Below are 26597 nucleotides of genomic sequence, written 5' to 3'. Positions count from 1 at the left end.
GCAGCCGGGACTTGAACCGGTGCCCATATGGGAATGCCAGCACTGCAGGTGGCGGCTTTACCTGCTACGTCACAGTGCTGGCCCCCGTACTTAATGTTAATTCTATTTCACTCTAAAAATCCATTTCATAGCTTGTCAATGAGTTACAACTGCACTTGTGTAGATGAGTTCAAAGGGTCCCTCCAGCTCTAGCCTTTTATGGCAACACAAGGATAAATTTGAAATACGGCACAATCTCCTTAGAGACAGAGTACACTTTCAGCTCCTACGTGACAGTGTCACGTATCAATCTTTTCCCTCCAATCCATGTAAACATTAAATGCAAACTCAAGAGAGAAAACATGCATCGACCTAAGAAGAGGAAGAGGGACATTGACCTTTCAAGAACGAATTTCCCTTCCCTGAGATGCTACTGCTCCCTACTGAGACTCGAACACAGGTTTGGAACAGCTGTGCGGTGAACAACTGACGTCTGGACTCCCGGATGACAATTTTTATGCAAATAAGTAGAACCCACGCTTTTCATGAGCACAAACCTTCTGTGACCTAACAACAGTTCAATTGAATGATTTTTAACTTCAGTTTTTATTTTATGATAGTGAAAAAGTGATATGCATTCAGTAGACGCCATACTGAGAATTTTGCACTTTGAAAATTTCCCCAGGTTACTGACACGCGGTCCAATCCTCTCTTGGCGAAGCTGGACAGTGCCAGCGAGGCGCCGCTGCCAGTCAGCCCCCTGACTGCAAGCAGAAGCCTCCGACACCAATACCCCGGGAGGCACTGTGTGGCTAAGTCATGATGTTGGACGGGTTGGGTGTAGCAACTGCATTTTCCACCTACGGTATTTCAACCGGTGAGGGTTTTGCCAGGATGGAATGCATCCCTCTTTTCTTCAAAACCTTCTCCTTGCATCCTGCTCATGGCTGCCCAGCCCTCCAACCGCACCTCCCCACACTCGTGCTCTTTGTGCCGTTCTTAGCAGAGCCCCGCCTCTGCTTTCTGACCCCCCCTCCCCACACACACACACTCTACCTTTCCTTAACAGAGCCAGGATTGTTTTCTCCTGTGTAAAGAATTGGTTTTCCCCTACACGGCAATGAGTCCCTTTTTCTCCTGACAGGTCAGACCTGTTTAGGATTTCCTTTGCCTCCCAGTGCTAAGTAATTTACCTTCACAGACAATGCACTTGGCCCTTCTGCACAAGGCTCACTTTGCTTCCTGCCTCTCTGCTATACTGTGGTGTAGCATAAGGGGGCCCACGCCAGAGGCTAAACACTTCTGGTTTTGCATTCGTAGTCTCCAAAACAGAGTTAAATAAAGCACTTTTCTCTACAACAGCCTCAGCTACTTTGTTATGGCAACAGAAAATGGACGAATACAGGGGATTTCATATTTTTTAAAAAATGTCTGACTTTGGGGCTGGTGTTGAAATGCATCAAGTTAAGCTACACCAGCATCTCATATGAGCACCAGTTCGCGCCCTAGCTACTCAATTTTTGATCCAGTTGCCTGCTAACGTGCCTGGGAAATTAGTAGAAGCTGGCCCAAGTCCTTAGGCCCTGGGCACTCATGTGGGAGACTCAGAAGGAGTTCAACCTGATTCAGCCCCAGCTGTTGCAGCTGTTTGGAGAGTGAACCAGCAGGCTCTCTCTTTTTCTAACTCTGCCTTAAAAATAAATCTTTTTTTTTTTTAAAAATCTGACTCATTTGGAAAACTCTGAGGATCTCAGCACACTGAGCCTACATTCCTATGTAGCCAACGTGGACCAGACTTGACTTCAGCACCTCAGGTAGGCACAGGTGCAGGCCTTGGTCTTCCACAACCTTTACCTGGCCTTTGATAATTCATGACACTTGATTTCTCCAGACACTGAGCTCTCAACTCCTGTATCAGATGAGATGTTGGAGGGGGAAGAAGAAATCAATCCTTCTACCGCTATGATGCCGTAATAATTACACATGTGCATCAACTGGATTTTAATTTCCTCCCAGGACATGATCCTCCTTTTGACAAATGCTTACCATAGCCATTTCCAGGAGCACCTGGCAGGGAGGGGCCATAAGGATTTGCCACTCTCATGGATGTCATTTCAATGTTTTCAGGGTAATCTTCATGGTCTCCACCAAGAACGCCCAAGGGGCCACTGCTCCTGCAATGAAAGGAGTGCCGGTTTGAAGATGCTCTGGTGAGCACCCTGAAATTCCAAAAGGGCAGACACTATCCGCTCAGTAGTGTGATGAGGACAGTCATCCATCCATTCATCCATCATTCATATATCGATCGATCCATCCATTCATGTATTCATTCGTCTGTCCATTCATCCATCACTTATATATCAATCTATCAATCCATTCACATACCCATTCATCCATCATTCATGTATCAACCCATCCATCCATTCATGTATTCATTCGTCTGTCCATTCATCCATCCGTTCATCCATCATTCATATATCAATTCATCCATCCATCCATTTATGTATCCATTTGTCTATCCATTCATCCGTCCACTTATCCATCATTCATATATCGATCCATCCATTCATGTATCCATTCATCTGTCTATTCATCATCACTCATATATCGATCCATCAATCCATTCATGTATCTATTCATTCATCCATTCATCCATCATTCATATATCTATCCATATATTCACTCATCTGTCCATTCATCTACCCATTCATCCCACAAATGTTGACTGAATGCCAACCACATGTTGTGCATGGGCTAGTGACGAGGACACAAAGGTAAAGATATAGGGTATCTGCCCTGAAGGAACTCCTAGTACAGTCTGGCCCAGTGGCTTACACACAGCCATGAGCAATTAAAATACAAATAGAAACTGATGAACACCCAAAGACAGGCTCAAAGAGTTCAGAGGAAGGAGAGAAGAATTCGTGTTGGGGGAAATCTATGAGGAAAAGAGATGTCCGAGGGGAGGTTAGAAGGATAAATTCATACATAACTAGGGGGAGGGCATTCCAAAGGCCAGAAAGCATGGAAGATACAAAGGGAATGCTAATGAAATCCAATGAGCCTGGGTCAAGGGTCCTCAATGCTATGAAATCCAATGAGCCTGGGTCAAGGGTCCTGAATGCTATGAAATCCAATGAGCCTGGATCAAAGGTCCTCTATTCTATACTGATTTTCAAGGGTTGTCCCAGACAAACGAGAAACTCTAAAGATTGGGCACAGAAATCCGAACTAGTCCCCCAAGTAGTGAAGTGCCAAGGATCACTGAAGATCAAAAACCAGTAGCCTAGAATACAGCGTCAAGGCAGGGAGGGGGGACCAGGCAGGGGAGGGAGATCAGTGTGCTGGTCTTATCTGTCAGCACGTGTCAGCACAGTGTCTCCTCTTAATAAATGCTCCATAGAAGAGGCCACACAGCCTTTCTCCCAAAGGCCATGGGGACTCGCGGAATATGAGATGCCAAGGAGAGACAGATTAAAACGTGGGCTTTGGGACAATGAGTCAGGTGGTGAGAGCTACAACTAAGGAGGACATTTTTTAAAAATTTATTTATTTATTCAAAAGGCAGATTTACAGAGGCAGAGAGAGAGAGAGAGAGAGAGAGAGGTCTTCCATTTGCTGGTTCATTCCCCAAATGACTGTGATGGTCAGAGCTGGGTTGATCCGAAGCCAAAAGCTTCTTCCATGTCTCCCATGCGGGTACAGGGACCCAAAGACTTGGGCCATCTTCCACTGCTTTCCCAGGTCATAGTAGAGAGCTGGATCTGAATTGGAGCAGCCAGGACTTGAACCAGAGTCCATATGGGATGGCGGCACTGCAGGTGGCGGCTTTACCTGCTACCCCACAGCACCGGGCCCCAGAAGGACATTTTGACCATGTTCTGCTAACCCTACTATTTGGGTCCTAAACACATTTTGATTTCTGTAACCCAAACCTTTTAACTTTGTTCCCAGAGATAATCTTAAGCCACTAATTTTATCAAATCATAAATACTACTGTTAGAAACAGTAAGTCCAAAATAAGGCAAAATAAGGTTCATATTGGTTGAGATGGTAGAAGCAGGCATTAGATCTTGCAGTTAACCCATCAGGTAAGATGCCCACATCCGTATCAGAACACCTGGGTTTGAGTCTAGCCTCTGTTCCCAATTCCAGCTTCCTGCTAGTGAGCTCTGGGAAAGAACAGTTATGGCTCAAGTTCTTGGGTACCTGCCCCTCACATAGAAGACCCAGAATGAGTTCTTGGCTCCTGGCTTCACCCTGGTCCCGTCTCAGCCAATGCAGGCATTGGGGGCGGGGCATGGGGGAACCAGCAGATGGAAGATTTCCTTATGTCTATGCCTGTCTCCCTGTATTTCAAATAAAGTGAAAATAAAATTTCAATTGGCTTTAAAGGAATGCTGACAATGATGAAGTATAATAAGAAAAATTTAATGAAAATAAAAACACTGATTGATAAATCAAGTCTGCAGTAATGTTTACCTGAAAAGTAATCGATTCTGGTGACAATTATTTTGGAAAAATAAAAATGAAAGTAGAAAAAGGTAGGAGTGGCTCAATCATCTTGTATAAAACACAAATTGAGGAGCCGGCACCTTGGCACTAGGTTAATCCTCCACCTGCGGCACCCTGGCATCCCATATGGGTGCCAGTTCTAGTCCCAGTTGCTCCTCTTCCAGTCCAGCTCTCTGCTGTGGCCCGGGAAGGCAGTGGAGGATGGCCCAAGTGCTTGGGCCCTGCACCCGAAAGGGAGACCAGGAGGAAGCACCTGGCTCCTGGCTTCAGATCAGCACAGCACGCCAGCCATAGCGGCCATTTGGGGGATGAACCAACAGAAGGAAGACCTTTCTATCTCTCTTTCTCTCACTGTCTGTAACTCCACCTGTCAAATAAATAGATAAAAAATCTTTTAAAAATTGAGAAATTACACTGACTTCAAAGAGTTAGACTTTCAAAATATGTTCATGAGGAGCTGGCACTGTGGCATAGTAGGTTAAGCCTCCGCCAACAACACAGCATCCCATATGAGTGCCAGTTTGAGTCCCAGATGCTCCACTTCTGATTCAGCTCTCTGCTATGGCCTGGGAAAGTAGTGGAAGGTGGCCCAAGTGCTTACCCTGCACCTACGAGGGAGACACAGAAGAAGCTCCTGGCTTTGCATTGGCTCAGTTTCAGCCATTGCAGCCACTTGGGGAGTGAACCAGTGGATGGAATATTTCTCTCTCTCTCTCTCCTCTCTCTCTCTCTCTCTCCCCCTCTGTAACTCTGCCTTTTAAATAAATGAATTTTTTAAAAAATAAATTTAAAAAAGATTTTCATGTTAAAAATCTGTGAGTTGATGTGATTCTGTCTAGGATGTTTGGATTCATGATTGTGCAGTCTTAACCCAAATGTCACTGGCAATCCACATAACGGGCTCTTCCAGGTACTGGATCAGGAGGGAGACAGGAAAGTTGGGAAGAGATCCAGGCAAGAGGTGATGAGCGACTGGGTTCAGATAACAGCCTGCAGCCGGAGGCTGGGTGCCCATGGCCGGTGTTACCAACTTGAGGTTATAGAAACCATCACATGCCCCTAACTAAAGTCAAGTTCCATTGACTTGATGATGGCGCAGCCCCACCACCAATGAGGAGGTGCCTGAACTTACCTTCTGGTCACTTCCGGGGTATCAGAAGAGCCATAATCCTGACCATCCTCAGCACCTGGGTAATCAGGGTTCCCCCAAAAGGCGGGAGAGTTCTGGACGTTCTCAGCAACAAGATAGTCTGGCTTCCCTAAAAAGTGTGAAGAGCCGGGTTGATTCTCAGCACCTGGGTAATCAGGCTGTCCCAGAGATCGCGTGGATGGGTTGACTCTGGAACCAGCATATTCCAAATTCTTTCTGGATCCTAGAAGGTTGGAATTGGCTCTGGGGATGGGTGAGTCAAAGGTGCCCTGGGCTCCAGGGTAGTCTGGTTCTCCCAAGGAGACAAGATAATCTGGACTTGTTCTAGAGCCTTCATAGTTCCCGTTGCTTCTGGAACCTGCAAACTCAGGATTCCGTTGAGATCCACGGTAGTCCAAATCTCTGGATGAGTCGCGGTGGTATGGACTGCTCTGAGAGTCACTGTAATCTGGCTCTGGCAGAGACAGAAGGTAGTCTGGACTTGTTCTAGAACCTGCAGAGGACGGACTACTGCTGGCACTGGGGTAGTCTGGATTATTCAGAGGATCTGGAAAATCCAGATAATCCTGAGTGCTCGAATACCCCCTTGTGTAGTTCTGAGAGCCCGAGTGGCCAGAATAAGCTGGAGTTTCCACATAGCCTTTATTCCTGTAGAAGGCAGACATGCTGGGACAGAGTGTTAAAATAGTCCCACATTTGCAGTCACTTGCAAAGCTTTGTATTTAACCTGGAAAAAAAAAAAAAAAAAAAAAGGACAAGTCAGGAATTTTCTGCTCTCTGCTCTGCAAACAACGATGCTTGTCTTCTAGAGTCTGTTCTCCTCTCTCCCGTGGCCGCATCCCCAGCTGCCCAGAATGAAGACTCATTTCCCAGCCTTCCGTGCACCTAGTCCTGGACAGGAGGGTGGTCAATGGGATGTGGGCAGAGGCAACAGACATGACTTCCAGGCTGTGCTGTTAACAGAACGGGGTTCTCCCTCCCCTTCTCAGTCTTCTTACTTCCCTGGGGGCTGGGATGGGGAACTGCTGGTGCGCCATCTTGGACCATGCACGCCAAGGCAGCACTGCCTGCAGAGTTAGTGTCACAACAGAAAGAAGGAGCCCTGGTTGCTGGTGCCCTCCCGGAGCACAGCCAGCATCCCTACCAGGGAAGGGAGAAATAAACTCATTTGCTGAAACCACTGTTTTTTTGGATCTTGGATGCAGGCAGCCAGGCTCATCTCCTGAACAATGAATTTCCCCAGTTGAGGGGGAGGGGAATGATGCGCTGAAGGCCGGGAAGGAACAAGGACTTTTGGGACATGTTGATTACACTAGGGCTCCAGGGCTCAGGGCACAAAGCGGTATGCGTGCACAAAGAACGGCTAATGGAAACAAAGTAAGGAGAAAACTGCTGTAATCCCTTCCAGTTTGAAAATCCGATTTTATGAGTTCCATGATGTCTAATATATACATTTTGGTGTACTTTCAGATCGGAAGTCATGTGTGTTTGTTTTTTTTTTTTTATTTGACAGGTAGAGTTATAGAAAGTGAGTGAGAGAGACAGAGAGAAAGATTTTCCTTCCATTGGTTCACTCCCCAAATGGCTGCCATGGCTGGCGCTGCACTCACTGATCCAAAGCCAGGTGCTTCCTCCTGGTCTCCCATGCGGGTGTGGGGGCCCAAGCACTTGGGCCATCCTCCACTGCCTTCCCAGGGCCACAGCAGAGAGTTGGCCTGGAAGAAGAGCAACCGGAACTAGAACCCGGCGCCCATATGGGATGCCAGTGCCACAGGCGGAGGATTAACCAAGCGAGCCACGGCACCGGCCCCATCATGTGGTTTAAGTATCTACGGTTGCTGCCTCTCTGTTGTGTTGACTTGCCTACTGCTCATTTTCTCTTCTTTTGTCATGGACTTCCTGCTTTTCCTTTGAGCACCTTTTCTTACCCCACTCTCAGATCGAGTGATACAGAGAAGGTTGGTTGTATTCCTGGCCAGCTCCCAGATGGACACACGACCCAGGCCTGGCCAATGCGTGTCCAGCATCCCACAGCTATGGGGCTAGGCTCACCGATGGGCACAGAACCCGAGCCCGTCCTCCAGAAGCTGCACCAGGTTTCCTGGGGAAGAGGTGCTCACATTTCACTAGGCCCACCAAGGCCTGAGCTGCTGCTGTGGCATCAGTGCAAATACAGGGGAAAAATAACAAGCAAATGAGAAAAGTTAAAGGAAGACTCGATCGGATTTATCTGCTGACCCAACATGGGAAGGGTGAGAAGTAAGGAACGCAAAAGGCAAACCTATCTCCATTGTTTCAAACAGCAGGATTAGAAGGAGGGTGATGGCTTTGAAAGAAGGAAATAGAACATTTTTAAACCTCAGCCAACTTCTACAAATTTATCTCTGTTATCTCTATGTCAATAAGGGTTAGACTTTTTGAGTCATCAAGCTACAGACATTAACCTTTTGGGGCCCACGTTGTAGCATAGTAGGCTAAGCCTCTGCCTGCAGGGCTGACATTCCATACAAACGCTGGTTCATGTCCCTGATGCTCTTCTTCCAATCCAGCTCTCTGCTATGGCCTAGGAAAGCCATAGAAGATGATCCAAGTGCTTGGGCCCCTGCACCCACATGGGAGACCCGGAAGAAGCTCCTGGCTCCTGGATTCAGATTGGCCCAGCTCCAGCCGTTGCAGCCATCTAGGGAGTGAACCAGTGGATGGAAGACCTCTCTCTCTCTGTCTCTCCCTCTCTCTGTAACTCCACCTTTCAAATAAATAAATAAAATCTTTTTTAAAAGTATTAACTGTTTGCCATGACCTGTAGTCTCAGAATGTTCATTTCCCAACTATATTTTCTGGCATAGAAGTCTGTTTTCTTTATTTTGACCCTGCTCAGCACCCATTTCTCTCTCTCTCTTTATTTATTTATTTATTTATTTATTATTTTTTGACAGGCAGAGTGGACAGTGAGAGAGAGAGGCAGAGAGAAAGGTCTTCCTTTGCCATTGGTTCACCCTCCAATGGCCGCCGCGGCCGGTGCACTGTGGCCGGCACACCACGCTGATCCGATGGCAGGAGCCAGGTACTTATCCTGGTCTCCCATGGGGTGCAGGGCCCAAGGACCTGAGCCATCCTCCACTGCACTCCCGGGCCACAGCAGAGAGCTGGCCTGGAAGAATGGCAACCGGGACAGAATCCGGCGCCCCGACCAGGACTAGAACCCGGTGTGCTGGCGCCGCAGGTGGAGGATTAGCCTAGTGAGCCAAGGCACCGGCCCCATTTCTCTTTTTTGAGGTAACATTCCTTCCTCAGCTCCGTGGGCCAGGTGTAACCATATGACTAGTCAGAATTGTGTCCCTCTGGCGACGGGATTGGCTCAGGGCACATAACCCGGTCAAAGCCAGTGAAAGTCAACTCTGGGAATTTTATCAGAACTACAGGAAAGAGGGAGGCTTTCTCCCTGCTACAGCTGGAGCTAGAACATTTAGGCTGGACACTGCCACTGGTCACCAGTGGAGAAAGCTTGCCTAAGGCACCAGGGAGAACAGAGCCAACAGGTAGATATAAAGAAGGACCAAACGCTGCTGACATCATGGAGGCACCTGATCTAACTGTACTGGAGGGCAGCAAACACTGGATACTTGAGCACTTACACTCTCTCTCTCTCAAGGAAGTTAGCTTGAATTGGGTTTCTGCCATTTGCAGGTGAACTCTGACTAACACATTGAGTTCCAGCAACTGGGACATCTGTACAAATGAGCTGTAATTATAGGAAGACTAATCACCATGATTTATTGCAAATTATTTTTATAACATAGAAATTTAACCCATTCATACACTTGTGTTCTAAGCCTAAGAATTAATATATTCATATTTTAGGAATGTCCACAGTCTACCAAAACCCAACCTACTGCACTGAACAAACTGAGTTATGCCCAGTAACTTTAAGAAATTGAAAATAGATACAGCTCCTCCAGCCCAAGAGAAATGAGTTTATCTACCAGAGGACAACAAAAATGTTCAAAGAAACAGTGTTGTATAAGAGCCAAAAATTGGAAACAACACAAATGTCATTCAACAACAGAATCAGTAAACACACTGTGGATATCTGCACCATGAAATACAACACAGCAGTAGCAAAGGCTGACCATGCAAGGAAATGGATCAATCTCACAGCTGTTGCAGGAGAGAAAAGTGTCAGACACAGAGCAGTACATCCTGGACACCACTGATCCAAGTTCATGAACAAGTGGTAAATGGTGATAGGAGCCACACTAGCAGATACCCTGGGGAAGGGAGGCCGAGAGAGTGGCCGGGGATCGCCATGAGGGAATCTCCGGAGGGCTCAGCGGGGACCTCATGCAGTCGTTATGTGGGTATACAGATATATATGAGTATAAAACTTCATCAAGTTGTACACTGAACAATGTTCCAGATGCAGGTGTTCAGCCTAGAAGTTAAGACGCCTGGGGCCAGCATTGTGGTGTAGTGGTCTAAGCTGCCACCTGCCACACAGGCAAGCCCACATGGGCAATGGTTCAATTCCCGGCTGCTCCACTTCCGATCCAGCTCCCTGCTGATGGCCTGGGAAGGCAGCGGAAGATGGTCCAAGTGCTTGGGCCCCTGCACCCTCGTAGGAGACCCAGATGGAGTTTCAGCCTACCTAGCTTCAGCCTGGCCCAGTCCTGGCCAATGCAGTCATCTGGGGAGAGAACTAGCAGATGGAAGACTCTCTCTCTCTCTCTCTCTCTCTGCCTTTTAAATAAAATAAATAAATCTTTAAACAAAAAAAGCAGTTAAGATACCTGCATCCGGTATCAGAGTGCTTGGGTTCAATTCCCAGTTGGCTCCTGATGCCAGTTTCCTGCTACTGCAGACCTTAGGAGGCAGTGATGGCTCAAGACTTGGGTACCTGCTACTCACAAGGGAGATCAGATTGAATTCCTGGCTCTTGGCTTTGGCTGTAGCGCAGTCCCAGCCTGCCGTTGTAGATACCTGGGCATGAACCACCAGGTGGGACTCCCCCCCACATACCAAATAAATAAAAAAAATTTTTTTTGACAGGCAGAGTGGACAGTGAGAGACAGAGAGAAAGCTCTTCCTTTGCCGTTGGTTCACCCTCCAATGGCCACCGCAGCTGGCGTGCTGCGGCCGGCGCACCGCGCCTATCCGAAGGCAGGAGCCAGGTGCTTCTCCTGGTCTCCCATGGGATGCAGGGCCCAAGTACTTGGGCCATCCTCCACTGCACTCCAAATAAATACATTTTATTTTATTTTTTTAAGATGTATTTATTTGCAAGTCAGAGTTACACAGAGAGGAGAGGCAGAGAGAGAGAGGTCTTCCATCCGATGGTCCACTCCCCAATTGGCCGCAATGGCTAGAGCTGCCCCGATCCAAAGCCAGGAGTCTCCTCCGGGTCTCCCACGTGAGTACAGGGGCCCAAAGACTTGGGCCATCCCCCACTGCTTTCCCAGGCCATAGCAGAGAGCCGGATTGGAAGTAGAGCAGCCAGGTCTAGAACCAGCACCCACATGGGATGCAGGCACCTCAGGCCAGGGCATTAATCCACTGTGCCTCAGCACCGGCCCCCAAATAAATAAGTTTTAAAGGTGTATATTTATGAGGGTACATTTAAAAGTTCATAGAAAATGGAATTAAAGGATAGGTTTAATTTTTTTTACAAAAATAATTTGGCTCATCTCTGTAAATACATTGCTCCTAATTATAAAAAGAAAAAGAGCACAAAACACCAAAACCAAATGCCATATTATAAAAACTTCTGTTTTGACAAAGGACAATTATATCCTTTGAAAAATATACTTTGGCTCACAAGTACTTCCAATTTTCTTTTTTTAAAAAAACATTTATTTATTTATTAGAAAGGAAGAGTTAGAGAGAGGGGGTGAGGGAGGGAAGGAGGGAGGGAGAAAGAGAGATTGATCGATCTTCCTCCCACTGGTTCACTCTCCAAATGGCCAGAACAGCTGGGGCTGGGTCAGGACAAAGCAAGGAGCCAGGAGCTTTCTCCAGGCCTCTACATGGGGGGGGTGGGCAGATACTTGGACCATCCTCCGCTGTTCCCCAGGAGCATGAGCAGGGAGTTGGATTAGGAAGTGGAGAAGCAGGAACTCAAACCAGTACCCATAGGGGATCCCGAGGTCTCAGGCAGCAGCTTAACCCACTACACCACAACGCTGGCCCCTCCAATTTTCTTATACTATATTTAAATCTCAGAAAATTGGGGTTAAAGGAGACAGAAAGCTAGGCGATGCCCAGACCCATGAACTGAACTGAATCATCCGTCGATGCCACGTGGTGAAAGGACAGTGGTTAGGAACCAGCCCTTGGCATCAGGAAGACCCGAGTTTAGTGCCCATTTGCTGGATGCCTGGTCGTGGGCGAGTCACTGAACCCTTCTGAGTCTGTTTTCTCCCTCACGTGATGCTAATGGTATGAGTAATATCTCATAACATCACAGAAGGCCGTTGTTAAGAATAGACAGGATAAGGCACACAAAGCAGCCAGCGCTAAGGAAGTCCTCACTGAAAGAAATCTTTAACTATCACTGTTTTTATTTATGCATAGTATAAACCCCAGTAACCTTCTTATTTTTTTAAAAGTTTATTTATTATTTATTTGAAAGTCAGAGTTACACAGAAGGAGAGGCAGAGAGGGAGAGAGAGAGAGGTCTTCCATCCGCTAGCTCCCCAGATGGCTGCAGTGGCTGGAGCTGTGCCAATCCGAAGCCAGGAGCCAGGAGCTTCTTCTGGGTCTCCCACATAGGCACAGGGGCCCAAGGACTTGGGTCATCTTCTACTGCTTTCCCAGGCCATAGCAGAGACGGTCAGCTCACTTTCACATCTTTGTAGCCCAAAGCCATTGTCCCGATTGTACTTTGTCCTCAGGACTGCTGCGCTGGTCAGGCCACGATTTATCCTGTCACAACTCTTTGAAGCAACACTTCAACATCTTGGTCCTACTTCTTTCCAAAAATGTTTATTTATTCTTTCATCTACGAGAGAGAGAGAGACTGCTACTGATCTCCTATCCTCTGGTTCACTCCCCAAATGCCATAATAGCCTGGGCTACAGCAGGTGAGAGCCAGGGACCAGGAGTGCCATCTGGGTCTTCTACATGGGTGCAGGGGCACAAGCATTTGAGCCATCATCTCCCACCTCTCCAGAAGCATCAGCAGGAAGCTGGATTAGAAGCTTAAACTGCCACTCCAGTGTGGGAGGTAGGCATCCCAAGGGGCGGCTTAACCCATTGTGCTACAACACTCTTTCTACTTCAAAAATGTCCACAGAACGTTCTGCTCCGGTCTGCAGCTGATCTGGGCACAACAGCTTTGTCAACGTGAACTTTTCCGTCGGAACTGTGCAAACTGAACCAACGGAGACACCTACAGAGTTGTCATTATTTCTTCTGTTAATAGTTGATTCTCTTCAGTTAGGGCCAACAAATAAGATGAATTTTTTCCTAGCAAGTCAATGTGGACGGTCTGTTCCTGCAGGCTTCATCTTCAATGTTGTCTCGTCCCTTCTTTTATATATTTATTTATTTATTTATTTGAGAGGTGGAGTTACAGAAAAAGAGGGGGAGAGACAGTGAACCACTGGTTCACTCCCCAAATGGCCGTGGTGGCCAGAACTGGGCTGATCCAAAACCAGGAGCTTCTTCCAAGTCTCCCATGTGGGTGCAGGGGCCAGGCACTTGGGCCATCCTCCACTGCTTTCCCAGGCCTTAGCAGAGAGCTGAATCAGAAGTGGAGCAGCTGGGATTTGAACCAGCGCCCCTATGGGATGCCAGTGCTGCAGATAGAAGCTTAACCTACTACGCCCCAGTGCCGGCCCCAACCTCGTCCCTTCTTAAAAGTAGTAATTCACTTGAAAACTGCCAGCTTCTTTGGGAGCACTGTCCCATAAGTTCTTCTTAAACCATCGTGGATTTCATCATTCTTCCACCCAAGCTTCGTCATAAATTTGATGCAGAATTTTAACAGAATTCCAATTACTCTGATAGGGGCTCTTTCCCAGAGTGGCTTATCCTTCTAAGTGCGTCCATCTGGATCCTCTTCAGCCATGTTGTAGCAAGTTAGCAGGAGTTTATTTGGGCAGAAAAATTTCAAAACCTATGCATAATTTTTCTTTTTTAAAAAAGATTTATTATTTATTTATTTGAAAGTCAGAGTTACACAAAGAGAGGAGGGGCAGAGAGAGAGAGAGAGAGAGGTCTTCCATCCGATGTTACACTTCCCCAGTTGGCTGCAACGGCCAGAGCTGCATTGATGCAAAGCCAGGAGCCAGGGTGTCTCATGTGGATGCAGGGGCCCAAGGACCTGGGCCACCTTGTTCTGCTTTCCCAGGCCATAGCAGAAAGCTGGATCGGAAGTGGAGGAGCCAGATCTCAAACCGGTGCCCATATGGGATGCCAGCGCTTCAGGCCAGGGCGTTAACCCACTAAACAACAGCGCTGGCCGCCTACGCATAATTTTTCATAATACGCATTTCTCATAAAATCTTGGAGGAGCCTTCAGATGTACAGTTGGCCCTCAATATCTATAGGTTCTGCCCACGGGTTCAACTAATTATGGATTAAAAATGTATTTTTCAAAAGGTTATCTGTTTATTTGAGAGGCAGAGATAGAAACAGGGAGACAGAAAATCTCACATCCGGTAGTTAGTGGGAAACGAAGAATAAGGTTCTGAGCCAGGCCCTCCTGAATCATCTGATGTCAACACGAGATATTTCCTTGTAGTCATTTCCTCCTCTTCCTTCTCTCCCAAGCCTTGCTGTGCGCTTAGCTTTCATTTGTTTAGGGGTTTGTTCCGCTGCAGGTGATAGAAGTTGCGTTCATTAACCAAACACCTGCAAAAGCCAGGGATGGGCCGTGACCTAACCTGGGAGCCAGGACCTCAATCCAGGTTTCCCACTTGATTGACAGGAAGCTAATTACTGGAGCCATCACCTGAGTGCCCCCCAGGCTCCACATTAGCAGACAGCTGGAGGCAGGCGTCAGAGCCAGGTAACCCAATGCGGGATGTGGGCTTCTTAACCAGCCCCTAAACTGCTGGGCTAAATGTCCACCCCTGAAAATATTTTTTCAAAAATTACATCTGTACTGAACATGTACACTTTTCCTCCTTGTCATTATTCCCTAAACAGTACAGTATAACGACAACTGCAGTAGGCACTACAAATAAGCTAGAAACGAGTTAGAGTATGTGGGCCAATGTGTATAGGTTCTGTGCAAATACTGCATCATCTTCCATCAGGGTCTTGAGCATGTGCAGATTGTGGTAATCCTGGGGAGTCCTGAGACCAATCCACAGCCTACATTGAGGGGTGAGTATATATTTACACACACAGATGAGTACGTGTGGATTTGAACATTTTTGCATCAAAATAAATTTATTTCTCAAGTCCACTTCCCATGATCTTTTTTGAAGTACCCTTGCATACACACCCCCAATGTATGCATGTTACTCAGATACCCACAGGTATATTCTATATGCACATACATTCACACACACACAAAGACAGACAGCTGTTACATGCGATCAGCAATTAGCTTCAAGTCTACTCGCACAGTTCGCAGTTCCAGCATCTTCAACAGGTGCTGTACATGACGTATCTTCTTCACAGGCCAGGCACAGGTGGAGTGTCTAACCTTCATCACCTGCACCAGAACAAACCCCTAAAACAAATGAAAGCTAAGCGCACGGCAAGGCTTGGGAGAGAAGGAAGAGGAGGAAATGACTACAAGGAAATATCTCGTGTTGACATCAGATGACACAGGAGGGCCTGGCTCAGAACCTTATTCTTTGTTTCCCACTAACTACCAGAGAAGCAAACAAGATATCCTGCTCCCTCAAAGGATGACCTTGCCTGGTGCTTGGAGGAAGCACAAAGAGGGTGCCATCTTTGCTTTCCCATAGTTTTTATTTCCTTTTGAACCTCCTTGGTCAAGGCCATGAGCCATGTATTCTGTGTCTTCCTTTTTTTTTTTTTTTAATTTTTTTTTTTTTTTTTTGACAGCCAGAGTGGACAGTGAGAGAGAGAGAGAGAGAGAGAGAGAGAAAGGTCTTCCTTTACTGTTGGTTCACCCTCCAATGGCCGCTGACCTGAAGCCAGGAGCCAGGTGCTTCTCCTGGTCTCCCATGCGGGTGCAGTGCCCAAGGACTTGGGCCATCCTCCACTGCACTCCCTGGCCACAGCAGAGAGCTGGCCTGGAAGAGGGGCAACCGGGACAGAATCTGGTGCCCCGACCAGGACTAGAACCCGGTGTGCCGGCGCCGCAGGCGGAGGATTAGCTTATTTAGCCACGGCGCCGGCCTCTGTGTCTTCCTTTTGAGAGCCCATCTGGGGTTTCTCTCTTCCCTCTTTGAACAATTCCAACACGTTCCCAAGCCATGACGTGTCTTCTAAGGCTGATGTCACAGGGCTCCCAGTTTGAATCAGCCACTGTAAGTATCCTGCATCTGTCATTCAGCTGGTGTGAGAATGGCTGAGGTCACATTCGGGCTATTTACCTGGCTCTGTGCCAGCTCTTAGTTCTCCCAGACTCAAGTCAGCACTCGCCCAGGCAAGCCACCCACGAGCTCTGGTCTGCATCACCAAAGTGATCTCTCAAAACACGGGGGCATGGAATCACTAAGGGTTGGCAGGCCACGCTTTGTGGGTAACGGCAAAGTGCTGGAAATGGCCCAAAAACCCATCAACAGGGGCCGGCGGTTATAGGGAATCTACGCAATGGGACGTCACGGAGCTTTAGAGCCACAGGTACCTGCAGAAAATCACAGTCCAGTTCTCAGTCTCTAATCTCCTTTTCCCATCGCCAGCCCCGACCCAGGTCAGCAGATAGTGGCTGTGCAGCCTCTGGGCTGTCCAAAGGTTAATGGTGCTCATTGAGGCCATTTATTACCTGGCAGACAAGAAAGAGAAGCCAGGGCCTTGCGCAAGAGGGAATCTGATCAGCACCAATTACAGGAAATCATCCAGCATGCGACAAGGGGAGACAACAACTCCTAATCTCAGCCATACTTCTTATCTGCCACCGGGGTGACCTTCACGGTGCCAAAACACACAACAAAGTCCACTTTCAGCCTACGTCAACTCTGCCTTTTTTTTTTTTTTTTTTTTTTTTTGACAGGCAGAGTGGATAGTGAGAGAGAGAGACAGAGAGAAAGGTCTTCCTTTGCCGTTGGTTCACCCTCCAATGGCCGCCACAGCCTGCACACTGCGGCCAGCGCACCGCGCTGATCCAAAGGCAGGAGCCAGGTGCTTCTCCTGGTCTCCCATGGGGTGCAGGGCCCAAGCACTTGGGCCATCCTCCACTGCACTCCCTGGCCACAGCATAGAGCTGGCCTGGAAGAGGGGCAACCAGGACAGAATCCGGCACCCCGACCAGGACTAGAACCTGGTGTGCCGGCGCCGCTAGGTGGAGGATTAGCCTATTGAGCTGCGGCACCAGCCGCCTTCTTTACACTACCAAGTAGCATTTACAACCAGGTAAATGATACAAGATACGTACAGAGTTAAGATCCACAGTCAAAATTATGAAGGTGAGTCTGCAGACACCCTTAGCTGGATCTAATGAGCCACCATCCACCTGGCTTACAATAGAGCAGGCTTTCTTAGAAACCCTTTTTAGGGGTTGGTATTGTGGTGCATCGGGTAAAGCCACTGCCTGCAATGCCAGAATGAGTACTGGTTGGAGTTCTGGATGCTCCACTTCCGACCCAGCTCCCTGCTAATGCACCTGGGAAAGCAGAAGATGGTCCCAGTACTTAGGCCCCTGCATGCACACGGGAGACCTGGGTGGAGTTCCAGGCTCCTAGCTTCAGATCATTACATTTTGGCCATTTGGGGAGTGAACCAGAAGATGGAAGATCTCTCTCTCTCCCTCTCTCTCTCTCTCGTTGTAATTCTGCCTCTCAAATAAACAAGTATTTAAAAAAAGATTTTATGTTAATAAACATATTGACTTTAAATAATATTATATAATATTCTATATATTCTATAAATATTCCATGTTAATATATAATTAGGCAGTGGCCGGCGCTGTGCAGTGGGTTAACACCCTGGCCTGAAGTGCCGGCATCCCATATGGGGCTGGTTCGAGACCCAGCTGCTTCACTTCACTTCTGATCCAGCTCTCTGCTATGGCCTGGGAAAGCAGTGGACGAAGGCCCAAGTCCTTGGGCCCCTACACCTGCATGGGAGACCTGGAAGAAGCTCCTGGCTCCTGGCTTCAGATCGGCACAGCTCCAGCCACTGAGGTCATTTGGGGAGTAAACCAGCAGATGGAAGACCTCTCTCTCTCTCTCTCTGGCTCTACCACTTTATGTAACTCTGTCTTTCAAATAAAAAAATAAATCTTTTATATATATATATATAATTAGGCATCTTAGATATTAGTTAAGACCATTTTATATTATATCTAGATAACTAAAAATAATTTATATAGCATGTAAAGTTGTTTTACATATAAAATTTCATGCCCTATCTACTTCTGCAACCTGCTTTATTTTAGACATAAAATTAGCTTTGCAATCTACCCACATTGATTGTGCTAGAAGCTAAAACTAGTGGTTCATGGGTCAGCCTGGAAGTTTATTCATTTTTTTTATTTGACAGATAGAGTTAGACAGAGAGAGAGAGAGAGAGAGAGAGAGAGAGAGAGAGAAAGGTCTTCCTTCCCTTGGCTCACCCCCCTCCCCAGAATGGCTGCTATGGCCAGAGCTGTGCCTATCCGAAGCCAGGAGCCAGGTGCTTCCTCCTGGTCTCCCATGTGGGTGCAGGGCCCAAGCACTCGGGCCATCCTCCATTGCCCTCCCGGGCCACAGCAGAGAGCTGGACTGGAAGAGGAGCAACCAGGACTAGAACCGGCACCTATATGGGATGGCGGTGCCGCAGGCGGAGGATTAACCTAGTGAGCCGTGGCGCCAGCCCAGTTTATTCATCTTAACAGCTGCATGCTGCTCCATTATGTGGCCAGACACTGTTGTGTCTGCTCCTTCTCCTACCTGTGGACACTTAGGCTGTTTCTCATCTTTTGCCATTTGAAACAGAAAGCAGGTGCATCCCATCTGAGTGTCCAGGGCCCACTTGTGAAAAGTCAGCTCTCCAAGGCAGAGACCTAGAAGTGGTTGGCTGGCTGGCTCGGTCTCAGTGTTTGCAATTTCACTGGAGGTGGCCCAGTTGTTCCCCCAAGTAGTTGGACTAATTTCCAACAGCTGCAGGAAGCAGCAACCCCAAAATGAAGACCACCCCAAAATGATCCTTCTTCCTTCTCACTGCACTACACCAGTCACAGTTCTCGATGCAGTTTGCAAGGAGGCAACAGAAAAATGAGAACTGAGGCAGGACAGCTTCGGTTAAACAAGCTTTTTTTTTTTAAGATGGACTTATTTATTTGAAAGGCAGAGTTAGAGACAGAGAGGAACAGACAGAGGCAGAGAGAGAGAGAGAGACAGATCTTCCATCTGCTGGTTCGCTCCCCAAATAGCTGCAGCAGCCAGGGCTAGCCCAGGTCAAAGCCAGGAGCCAGGCTTCATCTGGGTCTCCTCCCTGGATGCAGGGGCTCAAGTACCTGGGCCATTCTCCACTGCTTTCCCAGGACTTCAGGGAGCAGGATTGGAAGTGGAGCAGCTGGGACTCGAACCGGTGCCATATGGGATGCCGGCGCTGCAGGCAGTGGCTTAACTCACTACACCACAGACGGCCCACCTTTTTTATTATTATTATTTTTAAGATTTATTTAAACAAAGCTTTCTGTCTCTCGGCCTACAGACGCCATAGGTAGTGCAGGGGCTGTCCTGGGCAGCACAGGAATGATTGGCAGCATCCCTGGCTCCGTCCATTAAATGCCAGTGCACCTGCCCCAAGCTGCCACAACCAAAACCACCGCGGGCACTGTGAAGCAACCTCTGGGACTAAAATCATCCTTCTTCCACCCTACCAAGGAGTTTGAGAATGGCGGAGTTAAACTGAGACTCACACAGGAAGACACCCAAAGGGCTTTTCCAGGGCTGTGGCTGTGGCACAGTAGGTTAAACTGCCACCTGCAGCGCCGGCATCCCATATGGGTGCCGATTCGAATCCTGGCTGCTCCACTTCCGATCCAGCTCCCTGCTAATAGTCTGGGAAAGCAGTGGAAGATGGCCCAAGTGCTTGGGCCTCTACCATCCATGTGGGAGATCTGGATGAAGCTCCTGGCTCCTGGCTTCAGGCTGGCCCAGTGCCAGCTGCTGTGGCCATTTGGGAAATAAACCAGCAGATAGAATCAATCTCTCTCTCTCTCTCTCTCTCGTTATCGCGCTGGCTGTGGCAGCCATTGGAGGGTGAACCAACGGCAAAGGAAGACCTTTCTCTCTGTCTCTCTCTCTCACTGTCCACTCTGCCTGTCAAAAAATAAAAATAAAAATAAAGCCAATACTGCAGCACTGTGTCGGGGGAGATGCTGGAATCCACTGAGTGTGTGAATCCCCTTTCCCCCCAGGCTCCAAATAACCTAGGGACACTATAAAATACATCCAAATTAGCTACAGTGTTGACTGAGGTCTTTTTTTTTTTTTAAGATTGTATTTATTTGAAAAGCAAAATCACAGAGAGAGAGAGAGAGAGAGAGAGAGAGAGAGATTTTCTGGTTCAGTCCCCAGATGGCCACAATGTCTGGGACTGGGCCAAAGAGAAACCAGGAGCCTCAACTCCATCAGGGACTCCCATGTGAAAGGCAGGCGCCCAAGCACTTGGGTCATCCTCCACTACTTTCCCAGAAGCATTAGCAGGGGGCTGGGTCAGCAGAGGAGCAGCCAGGACTGGAACTGGTGCCCATACGTGCTGCTGGCACTGCAAATGGTGGCTTAACCCTCTGTACCGCAACACCAGCCCCATGCTGTGTCCTGTTTTCTGAAAGTCACAAAGCAAGCACAGTAAAATTGTCATTGACATGCTGAACATTCACCAGCAATAAAATAAATGGCAATAAAAATAAAGGGACATTTAGAAAACCAACTTCCTGAACCATTTCCAGACTGGCCCAGCCTTGTTGATACAGAGGAAGGAATTTCTCAAGGGCTCTAGAAAAATCAGACGGGGCAGGGGGGCACAGGTGAAAACAGAAATATCAGGGAACAACACTGTGGTGCAGCAGGTTAAGCCACTGCACGGGACACTGGCGTGCCCTATCAGAGCAAGCTTTGAGTCCTAGCTGTTCCACTTCTGCTCCGGTTCCCCACTAATGTGCCTGGGAAGGCAGCCAATGTGACCCAAGTAGTTGGGCCCCTGCCACCAAGTGGGACACTCAGCTGGAGTTCCTGGCTCCAGGTTTTGGTCTGGCTCAGCCCCAACTGTTGTGGCCAAAGATCTCTGTCTGTATGTGTGTGTGTGTTCTTCTGTCTCTGTGCCTTCCAAGAAAATAAATTTTTTTAAAAGTCAGTAATTCTGGCCGGGGCTCACTAGGCTAATCCTATGCCTTGCGGCGCCAGCACACCGGGTTCTAGTCCCGGTCGGGGCGCCAGATTCTGTCCCGGTTGCCCCTCTTCCAGGCCAGCTCTCTGCTGTGGCCCAGGAAGGCAGAGGAGGATGGCCCAAGTCCTTGGGCCCTGCACCCCATGGGAGACCAGGATGAGCACCTGGCTCCTGCCATCGGATCAGCGCGGTGCGCCGGCCGCGGCGGCCATTGGAGGGTGAACCAACGGCAAAGGAAGACCTTTCTCTCTGTCTCTCTCTCACTGTCCACTCTGCCTGTCAAAAAAAAAAAAAAAAAAAGTCAGTAATTCTTTCTCTCCACTTCAACTCTGCTCAAAGCTTTTCAGTGGCTTTTCCACAGTTTCATCTGCATTCCTTAGCACGATCTGAAAATGATCTATGAGCTGGCACTGGGCTCGTGCTGTCAATCGAGGTTAACACGCTGCTTCTGCGAAGAACTGGAACACAGAATTTTAGCTTTGTGCGCCTCGTTATTTCTGTTTCAGCTGCTCAGCTTTGCTGCTGAATTGCAAAGGCAGCCACAGGCAACACCAACACCTATTTAAATGTGTGTGTGTGTGTGTGTGTGTGTTCCAAATTATAGACACCAAACTCTGAGTGTCTTCTAATTTTCACGAATCATGAAACTTGACTGATCAGATATTTTTCAACAATTAAAATCTATGAGAGGTGCCGGTACTGTGGTGTAGGGTAAAGCCACCGCCTGCAGTGCCAGCATCCCATATGGACGCCAGTTCTAGTCCCGACTGCTCCTCTTCCAATCCAGCTCTCTGCTATGGCCTGGGAAAGCAGTAGATGGCGGCCCAAGTCCTTGGGCCCCTGTACCCTCCTAGGAGACCCGGAAGAAGCTCCTGGCTCCTGGCTTCAGATCAGTGCAGCTCTGGCTGTTGCGGCCAACTGGGGAGCGAACCAGCAGACGGAAGACCTTTCTCTCTCTCTGTTTCTGCCTCTCTGTTACTCTGCCTTTCAAAGAAATAAATAAATGTTTAAAAAAAAATAACTTCCCGCATGAAAAAATAATAAGGTTCCTCCCAGCAATAGTTCCTTCCTTTTTAATTTCCATTCAACATTTCTTTTTTTTTTTTTTCCCATTTCAATCCTATACTTTTTTGTATTCTGTATTGACTGCCACATATCAGAGAAAACATGTGATATTTGTCTTTTGGGGACTGGTTTATTTCACCAAGCATAATGATTTCCAGTCGCATCCATTGCGTTGCAAAAGACAGGATTTCATCTGTTCTGTGGCTGAGTAACATTGCATCATGTGTGTATACCACATTTTCTTTATCAGTCACCAGTTGGTGGGCATCTGGGTTGATTCCCTGTCTCAGCCATTGTGAACTGAGCTGCACCCATCCAACATTTCTAAGTAGCAACTAAATAAAGTCTCAGTTGGTACTAACAAGTCCTCTCTGAATCTGTCATGGTCTCTTTTTCAACAAGTACAGAGCAAAGTGCCAACCCAGAACCTTCAAGACGGCCACGACTTACAATCAGAACCCAGGAAGAAAAGTGTGGGTGTAGAGTTCCGTGACTTCCCACACACGTGTAGTCAGGCAAGCTGGGGACAACCAGCACACAGCCATCACCCCAAGACGTCGCTCCTGCAGCCTCCCGCACACAACCTGGCCTTCCACCACTGGCGTTCCCTGTCCCTACAGTGTGTCCTACCCAACGATCAGAGAACTGGAGTCACATAGTAAACGTAGCCCTTGGAAACAGCTTCTTTCACCCAGCATCCCATAGCCAGAATCCAGTAATATGGTTTTATTTGCCCTGAAGGTGTGTATGCTATAAATACACAAGTTGTTAAACTGAGTTTCCCAAATCTACCTCCATGGTAGCGAACTGCAGCCTAACTTAATATGCAAACAAGCCACAACTCAACTTGAGAGTGTCTTCTTACAACAGGCAGGAGTCTCTGCCAATCACAGGCTGCACACTGCTCAGACCCATCCCAAGGAGGCAAAGAGGGAGCTGTGACCCGTCGGGCTCTGGATGCGTGTCACTTCCTTTTCCTGTCTGTAAACACCACCTGCCCACTTCCTCAGGGGGAGCTCTCTGGGAATTCACTGCCTCAGGGCTTCCTGACTCATGAATCGCTTCTTTGCCCAAATAAGCTCTACAAAATTTAATTTGCCTAAAGTATCTCTTAGCTTGTTATGTACATACATTGTCACCAATATTGATAAGCAAGTGACACTTGCTTTTTTTTCCCCAAAAATATTTATTTATTTATTTAAAAGAGAGAGGAAAGAGAGACAGAGAGAGGACTTCCATCCATGGGTTCACTCCCCAAATGGCCTCAACAGACAGGGCTCGGCTAGGCCAAAGCCAGGAGCCAGGAACTTCATTTGGGTCTCTCAAGTGGATGCAAGGGCCCAAGGAGTTGCTTTCCCACGTGCATTAGCAGACAGCTGGATCAAAAGTGGAGCAGCCAGGACTCAAACTGATGCCTATATGGGATGCTGGCACTGCAGATGGAGTCTTTATTTTTAAGATTTATTTATTTGAGAGAAAGAGCCACAGACTGAAAGAGGGATAGACACAGACAGAGGTCTTCCATCCGCTGGTTCACTCCCCAAATGGTCACAACATCTGGAGCTGGGGCAATCTGAAGCCAGGAGCCAGGAGCTTCCTCCAGGTCTTCCCATGTGGGTGCAGGGGCCCAAGCACGTGGGCCATCTTCTGCTGCTTTCCCAGGCCACCAGCAGAGAGCTGGATCAGAAGTGGAGCAGCTGGGACTGGAACAGGCACCTATATGGGATGCTAGTGCCACAGGTGGAGGCTTAGCCCACCATGCCAAAGTGCTGGTCCATGCAGACAGTGTCTTAACTCCCTGCACCACAGTGCCGGCTCCAACACTTGCTTTTAAAGGAAACATAAGCTTCCTTTCGAAATAAGTCTGGGGTAGGCATTTAATGCAGTGGTTAAGATGCTGACTTGGGATGCTGGCATCTCAGACTCCACTCTCATTTCCACCCTCCTGTTAATGCACACACTGGGAGTCAGCAGTGATGGCTACTGCTCAAGTGGGTCCCTGTCACCATATGGGAGACCTGAACTAAGCTCCCAGCCCAGTCCCTGCTATTTTGGGCATTTGGAGAGTAAAGCATCAGATGAGATCTCTACCTCTACCTCTACCTCTACCTCTACCTCTACCTCTCTCTGCTCTCAAATAAATAAAATAAATTTTAAATAATTTAAATAAATTAATTAGTTAAAAAATAGATAGGTATAGAATTATAGTAAGAAGGGGCAAAAATGATGGAGGAGGAATGCAAATGTCCAAAGTTCTGGAAACCGTGGACTTTAAGCAATGATTCCCTATATCCCCATCGCCTACACACACACACACTGATCTCCAAGCTGTAATTCTAAGAATTCTTGAAAGGAGAGGAAAAAAGCATTTTCCAAGAAGAAACCACGGGTCAGATGTGGTACAGCTGATTAAGATACGGCTTAGGCACCCACATCCCATACTGAAGCACCGGTTTGAGTCCCAGCTGCTCCACTTCAGATCCAACTCCCTGCTAATACACCTGGGAAGGTCATGGCTGATGGCCCAAAACTCGGGAACTTACTACCCAATGTGGGAGGCCAGGAGGGAGTTCCTGTACCAGCTAGTGGAAGATCTCTCTCCCCGTTCTCTGTCACTCTGCCTTTTAAATAAATAAAACAGGAAGAGGAGGAGGAGAAGGAGGAAAACCAATGATAATCAGTTATTTTCAGGCTGATGTCAAGTCAATTAAACTTCCATAGCAGTAGTTTGGAAAGACAATCCCAACAATGACCAGCACAGCTCTTGAGTAGCGGTCCTGGGACTGGGCCAGCCATCCCGCAGACTCACGCACGTCTGGGTGGAGACACGGATTCTGTAGGCCTGTGCGTGCGTCTCCGTTCTTTCTGGGCTTGTCGTATTAGCTTACCAATTGCCTTGGCTTTCTGCCTCAATGCCACTGCAAACATTCCCCTGCTGTTTGTAGTGTTTAAACCAGGAAATAAAGGTAACTTAAATGGTCTCTGAGAAGCATGTGACCAATACCTTCACTCACTCACAAAACTGTCCCCTAATTAAATATTAGTTAACGTGAGGTCCTGGGGCTTTTCAGAGCATGCTTCCGGAAGCCTTGGAGCCAGGCATGTTCACAGCCAGACGTCTGGGCCTCTAGGAAGATAAAGTCCAAGGCTTGAGACAGCAACATCGAAGCTAAGGAAGAAGGAACCTCTAAACAGCAAAAATCGTCTTCTCTTCTTTATCTTTAAAATGTTTTCCTTCCTCAAAGGAGTTCACTGTGTTTTCAGGACATTAGTTTCTTTTTTCTTTCTTTATTTTTTGACAGGCAGAGTGGACAGTGAGAGAGAGACAGAGAGAGAGAGAAAGGTCTTCCTTTTGCCGTTGGTTCACCCTCCAATGGCCACCGCGGCCTGTGCCGCACCGATACGAAGGCAGGAGCCAGGTGCTTCTCCTGGTCTCCCATGGGGTGCAGGGCCCAAGCACTTGGGCCATCCTCCACTGCACTCCCTGGCCACAGCAGAGAGCTGGCCTGGAAGAGGGGCAACCAGGACAGAATCTGGCGCCCCGACCGGGACTAGAACCCGGGGTGCTGGCGCCGCAAGGCGGAGGATTAGCCTAGTGAGCCGCGGCGCCGGCCCGACATTAGTTTCTGAGGAAAGATAACTATGGTCTGAGAATGCAAGGAAAATATGAGACTTTGAGCTTGTCAAACAAGCTAGCGAGAGTAGGAGGCTTGAAAAGGAAAATGAGTTAATGCAGAAAGCAGATCCTCTGCACATGACAGAAACCCATGAGGAAAATGGTCTAACTACTGCATTTGCCACTTCTTATACAACCAGGTCAAGGCGAGTTGTCACATATATTTAAAATAAGAACTGGAGGGCTGGTGTTGTGAACGCCGCTGCCTGTGACACCAGCATCCCATGTGAGCGCTGGCTCCAGTTCTGGCTGCTCCACTTCTGATCCATCTCCCTGATACCGTTCCTGGGAAAGCAGGGAAAGACGGCCCAAGTGTCTGGGCTCCTGCCATCCACGCAGGCAATCCGGGTAGAGTTCTGGGCTCCTGATTTTGGCCCGGCCCAGTCCGGGCCATTGCAGCCATTTGGGGAGTAAATCAGTGAATGGGAAATATTCTCATTCATTCAGTCTCTCTCCCTTTCTCTCTCCCCTCCTCCAGTATTCTGCCTTTCAAATAAATAAAGTAAGTCTTACAAAGAATATGAATTGGGAAGAATTCATGTATTTAAAATGTCTATCCTACCTAAAGCCAGCCATAGATTCAATGCAAATCCTATCAAAACACCAGTTATATTTTTTGCACAAAAAGCAAAAAGAATCCTATTATTCATATGAAATCACAAAAGATTTAGAATAGTCAAAGTGACCCTAAGTCAAAAAAAAAAATCAAGCTGAAGACATCAAAATGTGTATTGTAACTTCCTTTGAGGTGCATTA

At 47.8% G+C, this 26597-nt stretch overlaps 1 protein-coding gene across 4 annotated transcripts in view; it reads right to left on the bottom strand.

Annotated features, from left to right (window-relative positions):
* The window catches only part of TMC5 (transmembrane channel like 5), a 102906-nt gene that overhangs the window by 62213 nt on the left and 14096 nt on the right, over nucleotides 1-26597 (bottom strand). For all 4 annotated transcript variants that reach the window (XM_070064782.1, XM_070064784.1, XM_070064783.1 and 1 more), the window contains exons 2-3: nucleotides 5627-6371; nucleotides 2026-2153 (exon numbers count right to left, since the gene is read on the bottom strand). In XM_070064782.1, coding sequence (XP_069920883.1) covers nucleotides 2026-2153; nucleotides 5627-6309 — 811 coding nt within the window. In that variant the 5' untranslated portion in view covers nucleotides 6310-6371. The remainder of the gene's footprint in view (nucleotides 1-2025; nucleotides 2154-5626; nucleotides 6372-26597) is intronic.

The sequence above is a fragment of the Oryctolagus cuniculus genome, chromosome 19, assembly GCF_964237555.1.
Source record: "Oryctolagus cuniculus chromosome 19, mOryCun1.1, whole genome shotgun sequence".
NCBI lineage: Eukaryota > Metazoa > Chordata > Mammalia > Lagomorpha > Leporidae > Oryctolagus > Oryctolagus cuniculus.
The sequence above is the reverse complement of the archived record's forward strand: the minus strand, read 5'-3'. Positions and strand labels throughout refer to the sequence as shown.